The sequence below is a fragment of the Lathyrus oleraceus genome, chromosome 4, assembly GCF_024323335.1.
Source record: "Lathyrus oleraceus cultivar Zhongwan6 chromosome 4, CAAS_Psat_ZW6_1.0, whole genome shotgun sequence".
Lineage (NCBI taxonomy): Eukaryota > Viridiplantae > Streptophyta > Magnoliopsida > Fabales > Fabaceae > Lathyrus > Lathyrus oleraceus.
Genome location: NC_066582.1, coordinates 494,490,727 through 494,506,653, shown reverse-complemented (window position 1 = coordinate 494,506,653; position 15,927 = coordinate 494,490,727). Strand labels below are relative to the sequence as shown.

The 15,927-nt window shown below is 37.8% G+C and overlaps 2 protein-coding genes across 2 annotated transcripts; both read right to left on the bottom strand.

The window, feature by feature from the left end:
* Positions 1–9,907: 9,907 nt before the first annotated feature.
* Positions 9,908–10,857, bottom strand: LOC127138191 (uncharacterized). Its single transcript, XM_051064584.1, has 2 exons — positions 10,509–10,857; positions 9,908–10,371 (listed from the first exon to the last, which is right to left on the bottom strand). The coding sequence occupies exons 1-2, from the start codon at positions 10,855–10,857 to the stop codon at positions 9,908–9,910; spliced, it is 813 nt and encodes a 270-aa protein (XP_050920541.1).
* Positions 10,858–14,231: 3,374 nt separating this feature from the next.
* LOC127138190 (uncharacterized) lies at positions 14,232–15,182 on the bottom strand. The gene is made up of 2 exons (XM_051064583.1): positions 14,805–15,182; positions 14,232–14,696 (listed from the first exon to the last, which is right to left on the bottom strand). Exons 1-2 carry the CDS (start codon positions 15,180–15,182, stop codon positions 14,232–14,234), a joined length of 843 nt encoding a protein of 280 aa, XP_050920540.1.
* Between the last annotated feature and the right edge of the window lie 745 nt (positions 15,183–15,927).

The window sequence follows — 15,927 nt, the reverse complement described above, 5'->3', positions numbered from 1 at the left end:
TTTAACACTATTGTGAGTACTCTCACATACCAAACTCAAGTCTCTAAACTGCTCAATTAAATCCAATTCCTTAACCATTAACATAGACATATGTAACGATTTCCGACTCAGCGCATCAGCTACTACATTTGCTTTACCCGGATGGTAATTCAAACCAAAGTCATAATCCTTCAAAAATTCTAACCATCTCCTCTGTCTCATATTCAGCTCTTTCTGATCGAACAAATACTTTAAACTCTTATGGTCACTGAAAACCTCAAATCTCGACCCGTACAAGTAATGCCTCCACAACTTCAGAACAAATACCACAGCTGCCAACTCTAAATCGTGTGTCGGATAGTTCCTCTCATGAACCCTCAGTTGTCTCGAAGCATAAGCTATAACCTGCTTATTCTGCATCAACACACCACCTAAACCCAACAATGAAGCATCACAGTAAACTTCAAATGATTCCGACGGACTCGGTAATATCAGAATAGGAGCAGTAGTCAACCTTCTCTTTAACTCTTGGAAACCTTCTTCACATTTTGAGTCCCAAACAAACGCTTGCCCCTTTCTAGTCAACATCGTCAAAGGTAACGCCAACTTCGAAAATCCCTCAATGAACTTCCTATAATAACCAGCCAATCCAAGGAAACTTCGAATCTCAGCAACAGACTTCGGAGCTTCCCACTTAGACACCGCTTCTATCTTAGAAGGATCAACAGCAACACCACCTCTTGAAATTACATGACCAAGAAAACTAACCTCTTCTAACCAAAATTCACACTTGGATAGTTTAGCAAATAACTTCTTTTCTCGTAGGACTTCTAAAACCACTCGCAAATGCTCAGCATGCTCTTCTTCAGATTTCGAATACACCAAAATGTCATCAATAAACACCACAACAAACTTATCTAGATACGGATGGAAAATCCTATTCATATACTCCATAAATACTCCAGGCGCATTAGTCACACCAAAAGGCATTACAGAATACTCATAATGTCCATACCTTGTTCTGAAAGCAGTCTTCTGAATATCCTCAGTTTTCACACGTATCTGATGATACCTAGATCTCAAATCTATCTTGCTGAACACACTCGCACCAACCAACTGATCCATCAAATCATCAATCCTCGGCAAAGGATACCGATTCTTGATCGTCACTTTATTCAGTTGCCTGTAGTCCACACACAACCTCATAGTACCTTCTTTCTTCTTAACCAACAACACTGGTGCACCCCACGGTGACACACTCGGACGAATAAATTTCTTATCCAACAGATCTTCCAACTGACTCTTCAACTCAGCTAACTCAACAGCAGACATACGGTACGGAGCCATCGATATCGGTCTAGTACCAGGTACCAAATCAATCGAGAACTCAACTTCACGCTCTGGTGGTAATTCATTCACTTCTTCCGGAAACACATCAGGAAAATCACATACCACGGCTAGCTCACAAATCGCCAGTTTATCTTTAGCCTCTAAAGTCGCTAACAGCATAAACAACTCTGCCCCATCTGCTACTTCCTCATTCACCTGCCTGGCTGATAGAAACAAACTCTTTCCTTCTTCAATCTCAGGAAATATCACAGTCTTATCAAAACAGTTAATAGAAACTCGGTTAAACACCAACCAGTTCATTCCCAAGATAACATCAATCTGCACTAGTGGAAGACACACAAGGTCTATCCCAAAGTCTCTACCAAAAATACTCAAAGGACAATTCAAACAAACTGAAGTAGTAGTCACTGAACCCTTCGCAGGAGTATCAATCACCATACTTCCAAGCATCTCAGATATCTCTAACTTAAGTTTCACAGCACAATCCAAAGATATAAAGGAATGAGTAGCACCGGTGTCAATAATAGCTACAAGAGGAAAGCCATTAATATAACACGTACCTCGGATCAAACGATCATCTGCAGAAGTCTCAGAACCCGATAAAGCAAAGACCTTGCCTCCTGACTGATTCTCTTTCTTCGGCTTAGGACACTGTGGACTGATATGACCCAACTCTCCACAGTTGAAACAAGTTACAGTCTTCAACCGACACTCTGCAGCCAAATGACCACCTTTGCCACACTTGAAACACTTCATCTCAGCACTGGTACACTCATGGACACGATGTCCAGCCCGACCACATCTATAACACTTAGCAGGGGCACTAGAGTCTCCCCCACTAGGCCTCTTCATCCCACTCTGCTTCTGGAAACCTTTGCCAGCTGCATACGGTTTTCCACGATCATTCTGATTTTTGCCTTTCCTATCAACCCTTTGCTGATAGCTCTCTGCTCTGGCTTTGGAATCCTGTTCAAAAATCCTGCAACAGTCAACCAAGTCAGAAAACACTCTGATCCGCTGATACCCAATAGCCTGCTTGATCTCGGGACGTAACCCGTTCTCAAACTTCACACATTTTGAAAATTCTCCAGCAGCCTCATTATAGGGAGTATAATACTTCGACAGCTCTGTGAACTTAGCAGCATACTCCGTAACAGACTTGTTACCCTGTTTCAACTCTAAGAACTCTATCTCTTTCTTTCCTCTGACATCCTCTGGAAAATACTTCCTCAGAAATCTCTCTCTGAACACAGCCCAAGTGATTTCAGCATTCCCAGCAGTTTCCAACTCAGTGCGGGTAGCAACCCACCAATCATCAGCTTCTTCTGACAGCATATGCGTACCGAACCTGACCTTCTGGTTATCGGCACACTCAGTCACTCGGAAGATCCTCTCGATCTCCTTCAACCACTTCTGAGCACCATCTGGATCGTATGCTCCCTTGAACATTGGAGGATTGTTCTTCTGGAACTCACTCAGTTGACGAGCAGCTCCCATTCCCACAACATTCGGATTTCCTCCAAGTACTCCAGCTAGCATACCCAGAGCCTCAGCAATCGCAGCATCATCTCTACCTCTTCCAGCCATCTCTATTCTGAAAACCCAAACAACTAAAACAATAAGTACTGATAGGGTTACACAACACCTATCCCGTACAGGGGAAACAGAATAATTACGACTCGACTCGACCAACTATGCTCTGATACCACTAATGTAACACCCTTCTAAAATACCCCAATTATTTAATTAAAATAATAAACATATATCAGAGTAATTATGCAGTTAAGGGTGTCACACAATCCTTCACACCATGTTCCAAAATAACTGTCATGCTCTTTATTTAATCAATTAAACATTTGCATAAATCGCAGCGGATATAAATCAAATCAATCAAAACATGTAACATACTACATGTAAACTGGTTCAACAATCATTAACAACATAATTAAAAGGTTCCCCCCCCCCCCCCCCCCCCCCCCCCCCCCCCCCCCCCCCCGATGTTACATCTATCAGAGCATGACCCACTAAGGAGACTACACTAGACTCCAAGTATTAGCTTCTACTCAACTCATTGCTCGTTACCTGTAAAATAGTGTAAGGGTGAGTTCCTCAATCGATATAATAAGCATTATAGAATATAATGTCATGTTAAGTAATTTAACACATTAATCACCCTAATCAGATTACACATTCAGCAACGGCACACCAACTCAAACATCATACTCAACACCAATACAACTCATATTCATACTCAATAGCAACACCACACACGTATAATATTGGAATACATCCATTCATATTATACGCCATACATACATTATGCAATGAGACTCCACACATGCGGTACCGACTATTCTTGAACATATAGTTCAAGCTCACCGATCAATCCAGATACGGCTACTAAGCTCACTAGTCCCACTCATTTGAGATCTAATGACTCACTCACTAATTCCTCACCATGGGAATTAGCTACAGCCCCGAAGGCTATGCTATGCACACTAATCATCTAGCATGCAAACATCAACAACAAATCCACAATGATTCACTCACTAATTCCTCACCATGGGAATTAGCTACAGCCCCACAGGCTATGCTATGCACGCTAATCATCTAGCAATGCAACATCAACAACAATTCACAATGGACACATGCTCACACTCTAAGCCATACAACAGTCCATTCACAATTACATGCATAATATATACACTCACAGCATTATGCATATCATCATACATCATCAACACATGTATCAACACATCATTATCATGTCAATCAATTACACACAGTATTAGCACACTCTACTAATACCTATACTGCTCAAAACAGCGGGAAATAATCCCTATTACATCATATGCCAACATAGGCCAACCCTCAATTATGTACACAACATTAAAAAGCCAATTTTTCCACTCTGCAACAGTGTTAACCGGTTAACGCCCTGGGTTAACCGGTTAACGCAGCACCACACGCTTCCTGTCCCTAAACTTAACAGTGTTAACCGGTTAACGCCCTGGGTTAACCGATTAACGCAGCACAAACAGCAATATTTCAGCAATCACAACAGTGTTAACCGGTTAACACCCTGGGTTAACCGGTTAACGCAGACAAAACAGCAAATTTTCACAATTCAAAACAGTGTTAACCGGTTAACACCCTGGGTTAACCGGTTAACGCAAGACAGAAGCTGTTCCTGCGCTAACTCAAGGCAGAATGCAGAATTCTCCGCATTTTCCGCCATTGGAGGACTTCCGGACCTCCGATTCCAATTCCGTAAAAAGCTACACTTTCGGAAATTTACCACTAACCCAAACACAGATTCAATTACAGTCTAACACAACTTATTCATCAAAATTTCTCAGCATTTCAAAATCCCAATTAGGGTCAAATCACGGTTTATCACTATCCATTACATGCTAACCCATAATACCCATTAAACGACGATAAACCCCCCTTACCTGAGTTAATCCGGCGAATCTCAAGCTCCAAGCTCTTCTCTTCTCCAACCTTCTTCCTCTTGCTCTGCCTCTTTGCCCTTTTCCTCTTTCACGATCGCTTCTCTGTTTTTCACGTAAAAACCTTTTTACTCCAAATGGGCTCTTTTCCTTATTTCCAACTTATATATATTTTCCAAATAATAATAATCCAATAATAATAATAATAAAATTCCCAATTATTTAATTAAATTAATAAATATATTATTAACTCAATTTAAATAATTATTTTATTATTATCGGGGTGTTACAATACACATTTGTGAGACACACACCACATACTCACCAAAAACTTTAAGATGGTAGGTGTGTGGATTCTCCCACTTATAAATCCTCAATTACTACCTAATTCTAATAAGATAAAGGTAATGACAAGTATTTGGCCAACAAATTATAATTCAGTGTAACACAAAGAAAGGAAGAAGACTTAATGAGGCTAGTGATGTTGAGTAAATCAAAAGAAGTATTTTGTTATCGTATTCACAGAGACTGGAGCGATATTACCAACGTTTATGTTTACTGATATAGTTTAAGTTCAAGTTTTTTGGATAGTTTAAAGTTTCAATAGAAAGTAACAGTGAAATGTAAGATATATGGAATAAAATAAGTGAAATTGTAATATGACAAGTTATCTTCCAAGGATTGGATGTCCTCTACCGTTCACGTATGCAATATATCGATTAATTTTGGCATAATCATGTGTTCATTCATATTTCCATATACTTTTCAAAACAACATGTATGTCTACATGAGAGTTTCAAGATTTCAATTGGTTTGTTGAATCGATGATGTCTCAACCGATTAAACAATCCAATTGTATGAAAAATAAGTATTTGGAGGTGGATATTAAAACTAATTCTATGTCTAGCAATTAGAATTTAACCGATTCATTATCTTTGGTTCATGAATTCGAAAGCAATTGTCATTAACAGATCGAATTCATAAAATTTGGCGGTAATAATAAGATAGAATTAATAATCATGAAAACATGTTTATATTACGAATACAATCGGTAAATATACATACGATTACGGTAGATTCTTTCAATCCCTGCAAGAGGAGGAGTTTAGCTAGCCATTTTTATGGTAGCTTGTACAAAAAGAAAGAATTGGAGATGAAGGAGCATCAATGACGATTCCTCGATCCTTGATGCGTATCCAACTCGATTCTTCGATTCCCTTACCTAAGTCTCTATTACAACTCTCTTTTATAAAATACACTAAATATTCTAAACCGTTATCAATGAAAAACTAGATATCCTTCTACATTGCTCTTGGTCTCTTTTTATACTGGTTCTGGTCGCCTGAGTTTGCTTAGCGAGATTAAGTTTCGCTACACGAACTATCATTTCTTCTCCACTAAGTCTGTGAGCTGTCAAACCGCCTTCTAGGAGACGCCAATATTCGCTAAGCGAACTTCCTTTCTTCTCCATTAAGTTTTGAGTTGTCCAACCGTCTTCCAAGAGCCGCCAAACTTCGCTAAGCGAGGTATAGTTCGCTATGCGAACATCCTTCACTGCTCTTCGCTGCTAGCGAATTGGGATGATTTTTCTACCGACTTGGTTTTGCTAAGCGAACAAATCTCGCTTAGCTAATCGGGCCTTCGCTACTTCTTTGTTGCGCCTCGCTGCTAGCGAATCGGAATGATTAGCTACTGACTTGGTTTCGCTAAGTGAAACATAGCTCGCTTAGCGAATCATTCCTTCGCTGTTTCTTCGCTTGCAACTCGCTGCTGGTGAATCTGTAAGCTTTTACTTCTGACTTGGTTTCGCTAAGCGAACTAGAATCCGCGTAGCGAAACAGAACATGCTTTTTGTTTGGCTTTTTCCTTCCTTTGATTCATTCCTGCAATAATTAATCACACATTGTTAAAAGTATCATTTTCTTGACAAAATGTGTATTATTTCATGAATAACTGTTTCCTTAATTCGATAAATGTTATTTTTCATAAGTGAATTTTATCCATTTTGGGCATTTATCAAATTCTCCCCAACTTGAATTCTTGTTTGTCCTCAATTAAGATCATCAATGATATAGTTATGTTTTCGATCTTTTTTTTTGATGATATGGTTCAAACGACGAATTCTTATTGCAAATGGTTTTTTGTTTCTTTTTCACTTTGATAGGATCAAAGCATGATTATGCAATAATGTGCTTCTATGCAAAAAGATCATTTTATGCAATCAACTAAAGCAAACCATATCTCTTTCTTTGAATCATCCTATCTCTCATCTTCATAAAAATGATGAAGATTTCTTTAAACTTGGTTTGGTGGTAAATTGAACTCTCATTAATAACCTTGTCAACATTTTGATCAACTCATGTTTTCACCTTGACAATTTCTTTTTGGAACCTTGTGTGAGCATATTTCTTTTTGGAACTCATATTTTCACTTTGACACTTTGGTTTTGTTGGTTTTTCTTTTGAACTCTCCTCTTTCTTTGGTTGCAAGTATTTTGGAGAGACTATATTTTTCTTTTTCATTTTTTTTCCATCATGATGTATAGTCTCTCCTCAACTTTTTCTTTTTCTTTCTTCTTTCTTCTTTTTATTTTTCTTGCAACAAAATTTTCATGAATTGGTTTTGCAACCAAGAGCTTTATGACTTTTTCTTTTCAAGTTTTATTTGATTTATTCTTGAATTCTCAAGGCTAGTTTCAACTGATTTTTCAAAAGTTCACTCAATTCACTTGGTTATGTTGAGGCTTTTTGGTTAAGTGACTTTTCTCAAACATAAGTTTTTGGCCTTGACTCCTTTTATGCTCACAAAAGTTTCAAAAATAACCGTTAGGTTCCACATGAGTCAATCAAGTTTCAATCAAGGATTATTAGCAATGATTTCTATTTAGTACACCATGGAAAACTCCTCACTTTTTCTGGTCTATTGGCTATATGATTCAAGCAAGAAAATATGTGATTTATAAAATTGAAGCATGAAATGATTTTGCAAGAATCACATATTTCAGAATCATGCTATCATTCTACAAAGCTTTAAAAACATGTACCTTTGCCTTGTGCATTTTGTCTGAGTTTTATCATTACCACTCATGTTTGTTGAATATTTGGTTGATAACAAATTTTTTATTTGAATTCTTGATGAGGATGACAAGAATAAAACAACAAATTTCATCACAAACTTACGACATACCAACCGTTTAAAAGAGTACCAAAGTGAGTTTACGGTATGAACTACCATAAAAAAGATTCAAAATGATTACAACATAAAACTAATTAAGTTAAATAAATAAAGTATTAAAATTTGAAAGAACTGAAAGCTTTTTAAAATATCACTCATTTTATGGCGAGCTTCCAGCTTTATGCTTCTCCCTATTCTCCTCCCATATTTTAATCGTCATCAGATGCTGCATCATCATCAGATGCTATTTTGGAACCTCCTGAAGTTCCTTCTTCTTCTTCTTCTTCTTCTTCTGCTTCCGCATCCTCTTCATCATTCTCATTTCCATTTCGGTGGCTACCAACCGCCTCTCCCTGATAGAATGGCCTATCCCCAGGCCACACAATATGTGTCATTAACTTTGGCTTTTATCTCAAATGACACTACACTTGGTATTCGTACTCGGGATGCAATGAGCAATCCCATGATGAGGTCGGGGAAAATAAGAGGACAAGTGCTTCTAGTTCCTATTCTAAATTCCTTACCACTTTCCGCAACATGTCTCATCTCATTAGCAATGATTTGAGCCACATCAATCCGCTTACCTGACATGATCAGATAAAGAAGGTAAGCCGTATCCATTGTGAAAAATGAATAAGATAAGAACTTGAGTTTTCGGGATTAGATCCTCCTTTCGATACCTAATTGATACACTAGATGTGCTTCTTTCCACTTCTCTTCCATTCAAAAGTATTTTCCTTGAAAATTTCCTCCACATTTGGCACCTTAGTGATGGATTCTTGATATCTGCACATTTGTCCTTCCCGTAAGACTAGAGGATTTCCCAGGAATTCATTAATAGCATCCCTATGAAAGTGAATCGTTCTTCCCCCAACCTTGGTCGAGAAGGAGAAAGCAAAACCCGCTGAGGGAAAGGCATTTGTATAGAATTCTCGAAGTACTTCGGTGTTGATTTTTCGGTGAGGGGTCAAAAGCTTATCCCATTTGCGACTGGACCACAATGCATTTAAAGACCTGTAAGATCATTCAGTGTTAATTTCAAAAATCCTTTCATACCATATGGATCTTCCGATTAGTTCATGGTACCTACCCAGTTGCTCTTGCCCGAGAAATTTTGTCTAATCAAAGGATTCTTGCCCCCTTGAAGTTCCAGCCCCTGAGGTTTTCTGTTTCTTTATGGTCACATCTCTTTTTGGAGCCATACATGCAACAACAAAACACCAGAATTATGTTATGTTAGCAATTAAAATTTTCTATTTCAGGCCAATTTCGCTTAGCGAACTTTGGGATTTCTGGAAACGAGTTATGTTTCCTGGTTCTGCCTTTTTGTTCATCCAAAACATTGATATCAGAGATTTGTGCATTCAATATATTGCATATTAGGTGCATATTATAAACATATAAAGCATGAACTATGGCACCTAATTTCAACCATGGATGCACAAATCCTACAAGATCTAAAATAACGAAAAGTAAAAGAGAATTATGGTTAGAGCTTGCATACCTGAGGTTGCTGCAACTTTGAAGATGGATAAGAGAGAATGACAATGAAAAAGTGAATAAAGTGAACAAGTGAAAGTGTTAATGGTAAAAGGGAAAATAGTGAAGAATGTCCAGGGTTTAGTGAGAGAAAAAGGTGAAAAAATCTGAAAAGGTAGGGCTAAAATGAAACATAAAGGCTGGTAGGTGAGTAAGTGGAGTCTTTTAATTGTCTTAAATGCAAGTTTGACCTCCTCACATTCGCTTAGCGAAATTAGTCTGCTTAGCAAACTTTATGGGTTTCATTATTCGCTTAGCGAAAGTAGGTCGCTTAGCGAATTATGTAGTAGTTCCGAATTCTGCACTTTTGACAAATGTTTTTACCAGCCCCTTGTGGACCTTTAAAGTTTTCTAATAAAACAAAAGAACTTACAAAGTCAGGTTGCCTCTTGAAAAGTGCTCGTTTATCGTCATTAGTTTGACGCATTGTTGCTTTTATGGTCGTTCAACGAAATTGAGGTGGGGACTCGATCAATCTCATCACGTACGTATAACTTCAGTCTTTGGCCGTTAACTGTCCAAGTTGCATTAGTGGTTGGATCTTCCAGTTCAATTTCTCCATACGGCCTGATGTCCTTTATTTGGAAAGGTTCGGACCACTTTGATTTAAGTTTTCCGGGAAATAATCTCAACCGCGAGTTAAAGAGTAGAACCATCTGTCTTACTTTGAAATCCTTGGGCAGAATCCTACTATCATGATATCTTTTCACCCTTTCCTTGTATAATCTTGAAGATTCATATGCTTGCTGCCTTAGTTCATCAAGCTCATGCATTTGTAGTTTACTTTTTGCACCGGCTAGTTGTGAATCAAAATTGAGAGACTTTAAAGCCCCAAAAGCCTTGTGTTCTAATTCAACCGACAAATGGAAAGCTTTACCTATACCATTTGAAATGGAGTAAGACCTATTGGTGCTTTGTAAGCAGTACAATATTCCCAAAGAGCTTCATCAAGATTTAACGACCAATCTTTTTGTTAAGTTGGAACTGTCTTTTCTAAGATTCTCATTATTTCACGATTAGATACTTCTACTTGTCCATTCGTTTGTGGGTGATATGGTGATGCAACCTTGTGTTTTACTCTGTAATGTTCAAGAGCTCTTGCAAGTTGTGCATTGCAGAAATGAGAGCCTCCATCACTAATCAACACTCTTAGTGTACCAAACCTTGTGAAGATGTTTTTTTTCAAGAATTTCACCACTGTTTTATTGTCTGCTTTAGGTGACACAATAGCCTCTACCCATTTGGATACGTAATCATTCGTCAATAAGATGTATTCATTGTTGAAAGAAAACGAAAAAGGCCCGACGAAATCAATCCCCCAATATTCAAATACCTCTAACTCCAGCATACTTTGTAATGACATTTCATTTCGCTTGGAAATTCCACCTGCCCTTTGACAATCATCACATTTCTTGACATGTTCATATGCATCTTTGAATAGAGAAGGCCAATAGAATCCTGCTTGTAGGACTTTGGCTGCCGTTCATTCTCCTCTATAGTGGCCGACATATGGTGAATTATGGCAATGCCATGTGATGCTTCTAGATTCCTCTCTAGTAACACATCTTCATAGCAACCCTTCGGATCCAATTTTGAATAAATACGGATCATCCCATACATAACGAGTGGCATCACGCAAGAACTTCTTCTTTTGTTGCCAATTGAGATCTTCGGGGATGAGACCGGAAGCCTTATAATTTGCAAGGTCCGCAAACCAATGTCTTTCCTTAATCATGAATAATTTTTCATCGGGAAATTCTTCAAGTACCTCTCTTTCTTCTTTTGTAATCTCGGGAATCACCAATCTTGATAGATGATCCGCAACCAGATTTTTGGTGCCTTTCTTGTCACAGATCTCTAAATCAAACTCTTATAGTAGGAGCATCCATAAGATTATTTGTGGTTTTGAATCCGCTTTATTGATCAAGTACTTGATAGCTGCATGGTCAATATAACAAATAATCTTGGAACCTATGAGATATGATAGGAATTTTTCTAATGCATACACTATATCAAACAATTCTTTTTCTGTGGTTGTATAGTTAACTTGTGCATCATTTAAAACTTTGCTTGCATAGTGTATAACATGAATTTTTTTAGTTTTTCTCTGTCCTAAAACAACCCCGACCGCGTAATCACTTGCATCGCACATTAGTTCAAAATTGAGTGTCCAATCGGGTGCAGTGATTACCAATGCTGTAATTAATTTTTCTTTTAAACTTTCAAAAGCAATTAAACAATCTTTATCAAAAATAAATGACCCGTCTTTGTTAAGGAGATTGATTAATGGTTTTGCAATCTTTGAAAAATCCTTGATGAATCGTCAATAGAACCCGGCGTGGCCAAGGAAACTTCGAATTCTCTTGACGTTGGTTGGTGGTGGAATCTTTTCAATGACATCAACCTTCGCTTTATCTACTTCGATTCCTTTGGCTGAAATTTTATGTCCTAGTACAATGCCTTCGGTCACCATAAAGTTGCATTTTTCCCAATTCAATACCAGTTTCGTCTCCACACACCGATTTAATATGATGTCCAAGTTTTTCAAGCATAATTCAAATGATTCACCAAACACGGAGATGTCTTCCATGAATACCTCGATGCACTTTTCGATGAAATCTGAAAAAGTTGCCTGCATACATTGATGATACTGAAATTCACCGTATTTTCGACTCCGATTTCGCATGCATTTTAGTTGTTTTATTGTTATTTTGTTATGTTATTACTATGTTTTTCTTTGTTTTTAGGTTTCCAGTCTAATCGGAGCCCCGATCGAGAAAAGGAGCGAAAATGAGCTAAAAAGCCAAAAAAATCAGCATTTTACACTTGTGGCTCCCACTATGGCTGGCGCCATGGGTCCAACCATGACGTGTCCTAGTTTCAACTTCTCCTCAACTGCGACGTCCCCCACGATCTCCACTTGGGGCTGCAAATTTCCTCCTGTGGCGGGCACCAATATGTTGTGGCGGGCGCCACAAGAACAAAATGGTTCCCGCCCATTTTCAAACTTAGGGGCATCCTTGTAATCTCCATGTTCTTTTCTTGCCTATAAATAGAACCTTGATTTCATTTGTTTAGGCATCCAAACTTAGTTACAACTAGGCATATATTAGTATTGTGTAAAAGTGGTAATCGCTTCACATCAGAGTGTCGCCACACTGTGTAATCGAGTCTGTAATCGAGTTTGGAGCACTTTGGAAGGAAGTTTAATCCTGCCGCCATTTTCATTTCTGTTTCGCACTTTATTCGACCCTCCGATTGGAACAGGTTTTATTGCTTTACCTTTGTCTACTTTATTTTCCTGCACTGCCTTTATTTTGTTTACTTTCCCGCACTGCCTTTATTTTGTCTACTTTCCCGCACTGCCTTTACTTTGTTTACTTTCCCGCACTGCCTTTACTTTGTTTAATTTCCCGCACGGCCTTTATTTTGTTTACTTTTTCGCACTCGCACTTTACTTTATTTATTTCTCGCACTGCACTACTTTCCTTTATTTCTTGCACCATACTACTTTTATTTACTTTCCTGCACTCGCACTTATTACCTTTTTTATCCGTTTTTATGATAAAAATCAAAATGCATTTTTACTTTACCATGTCTGGCTAAACCTATAAAGGTTATAATGTAAGGATCGTAATTGAACCGATAATCCATACAATTGTTTGTAGAAACACTTAAGGGCTATTTTGACTTTCAACTTAAGTTTTCCCGTACTTAATTTCCGTTGGGTAAGATCGAAAGTCGTCCGACGTCTGTTTAAACTTAGTTGTTTTTAACTATTTCAAATACAGCGAAAGCGCTTTGTTTAGTTCATTAGGAGTTTTTAACTTAAAAAGAAAAGTGGTTTTAAAACTATTTTCGGACGCGTTTATAAGTTTAGAGTCTGGTTCGTGAGAACCTCTTTTGGTTACGAAATCCAAGTCAAAATACTTTTCAACTTAGTCAAGACTCTATATTTCTTATGGTCACATCTCTTTTTGGAGCCATACATGCAACAACAAAACGCCAGAAATCTGTTATGTTAGCAATTAAAATTTTCTATTTCAGGCCAATTTCGCTTAGCGAACTTTGGGATTTCTGGAAACAAGTTATGTTTCCTGGTTCTTCCTTTTTGTTCATCCAAAACATTGATATCAGAGATTTGTGCATTCAATATATTGCATATTAGGTGCATATTATAAACATATAAAGCATGAACTATGGCACCTAATTTCAACCATGGATGCACAAATCCTACAAGATCTAAAATAATGAAAAGTAAAAGAGAATTATGGTTAGAGCTTGCATACCTGAGGTTGCTGCAACTTTGAAGATGGATAAGAGAGAATGACAATGAAAAGGTGAATAAAGTGAATAAGTGAAAGTGTTAATGGTAAAAGTGAAAAGAGTGAAGAATGTCTAGGGTTTAGTGAGAGAAAAAGGTGAAAAAATCTGAAAAGGTAGGGCTAAAACGAAACATAAAGGCTGGTAGGTGAGTAAGTGGAGTCTTTTAATTGTCTTAAATGCAAGTTTGACCGCCGTATATTCACTTAGCAAAATTAGTTTGCTTAGCAAACTTTATGGGTTTCATTATTCCCTTAGTGAAAAAAGGTCGCTTAGCGAATTATGTAGTAGTTCCGAATTCTGCACTTTTGACAAATGTTTTTACCAGCCCCTTGTGGACCTTTAAAGTTTTCTAATAAAACAAAAGTACTAACAGAGTCGGGTTGCCTCTTGAAAAGTGCTCGTTTCTCGTCATTAGCTTGACGTATTGTTGCTTTTATGGTCGTTCAACGAAATTGAGGTGGGGACTCGATCAATCTCATCACGTACGTATAACTTCAGCCGTTGGCCGTTAACTATCCAAGTTGCATTAGTGGTTGGATCTTCCAGTTCAATTTCTCCATACGGCCTGATGTCCTTTATTTGGAAAGTTTCGGACCACTTTGATTTAAGTTTTCCGGGAAATAATCTCAACCGCGAGTTAAAGAGTAGAACCATCTGTCCTACTTTGAAATCCTTGGGCATAATCTTACTATCATGATATCTTTTCACCCTTTCCTTGTATAATCTTGAAGATTCATACGCTTGCAGCCTTAGTTCATCAAGCTCATGCATATGTAGTTTACTTTTTGCACCGGCTAGTTGTGAATCAAAATTGAGAGACTTTAAAGCCCCAAAAGCCTTGGGTTCTAATTCAACCGACAAATGGCAAGCTTTACCCTATACCATTTGAAATGGAGTAAGACCTATTGGTGCTTTGTAAGCAGTACAATATTCCCAAAGAGCTTCATCAAGATTTAATGACCAATCTTTTCGTTAAGTTGAAACTGTCTTTTCTAAGATTCTCATTATTTCACTATTAGATACTTCTGCTTGTCCATTCGTTTGTGGGTGATATGGTGATGCAACCTTGTGTTTTACTCTGTAATGTTCAAGAGCTCTTGCAAGTTGTGCATTGTAGAAATGAGAGCCTCCATCACTAATCAACACTCTTAGTGTACCAAACCTTGTGAAGATGTTTTTTTTCAAGAATTTCACCACTGTTTTATTGTCTGCTTTAGGTGACACAATAGCCTCTACCCATTTGGATACGTTATCAATCGTCAATAAGATGTATTCATTGTTGAAAGATAACGATAAAGGCCCGACGAAATCAATCCCCCAACAATCAAATACCTCTAACTCCAGCATACTTTGTAATGACATTTCATTTTGCTTGGAAAATCCACCCGCCCTTTGACAATCATCACATTTCTTGGCATGTTCATATGCATCTTTGAATAGAAAAGGCCAATAGAATCCTGCTTGTAGGACTTTGGCTGCCGTTCATTCTCCTCTATAGTGACCGACATATGGTGAATTATGGCAATGCCATGTGATGCTTCTAGCTTCCTCTCTAGTAACACATCTTCGTAGCAACCCGTCGGATCCAATTTTGAATAAATATGGATCATCCCATGCATAATGAGTGGCATCACGCAAGAACTTCTTCTTTTATTTCCAATTGAGATCTTCGGGGATGAGACCGAAAGCCTTATAATTTGCAAGGTCCGCAAACCAATGTCTTTCCTTAATCATGAACAATTTTTCATCGGGAAATTCTTCAAGTACCTCTCTTTCTTCTTTTGTAATCTCGGGATTCACCAATCTTGATAGATGATCCGCAACCAGATTTTTGGTGCCTTTCTTGTTACAGATCTCTAAATCAAATTATTATAGTAGGAGCATCCATAAGATTATTTGTGGTTTTGAATCCGCTTTATTGATCAAGTACTTGATGGCTGCATGGTCAGTATAACAAATAATCTTGGAACCTATGAGATATGATAGGAATTTTTCTAATGCATACACTATATCAAGCAATTCTTTTTCTGTGGTTGTATAGTTAACTTGTGCATCATTTAAAACTTTGCTTGCATAGTGTATAACATGATTTTTTTTAGTTTTTCTC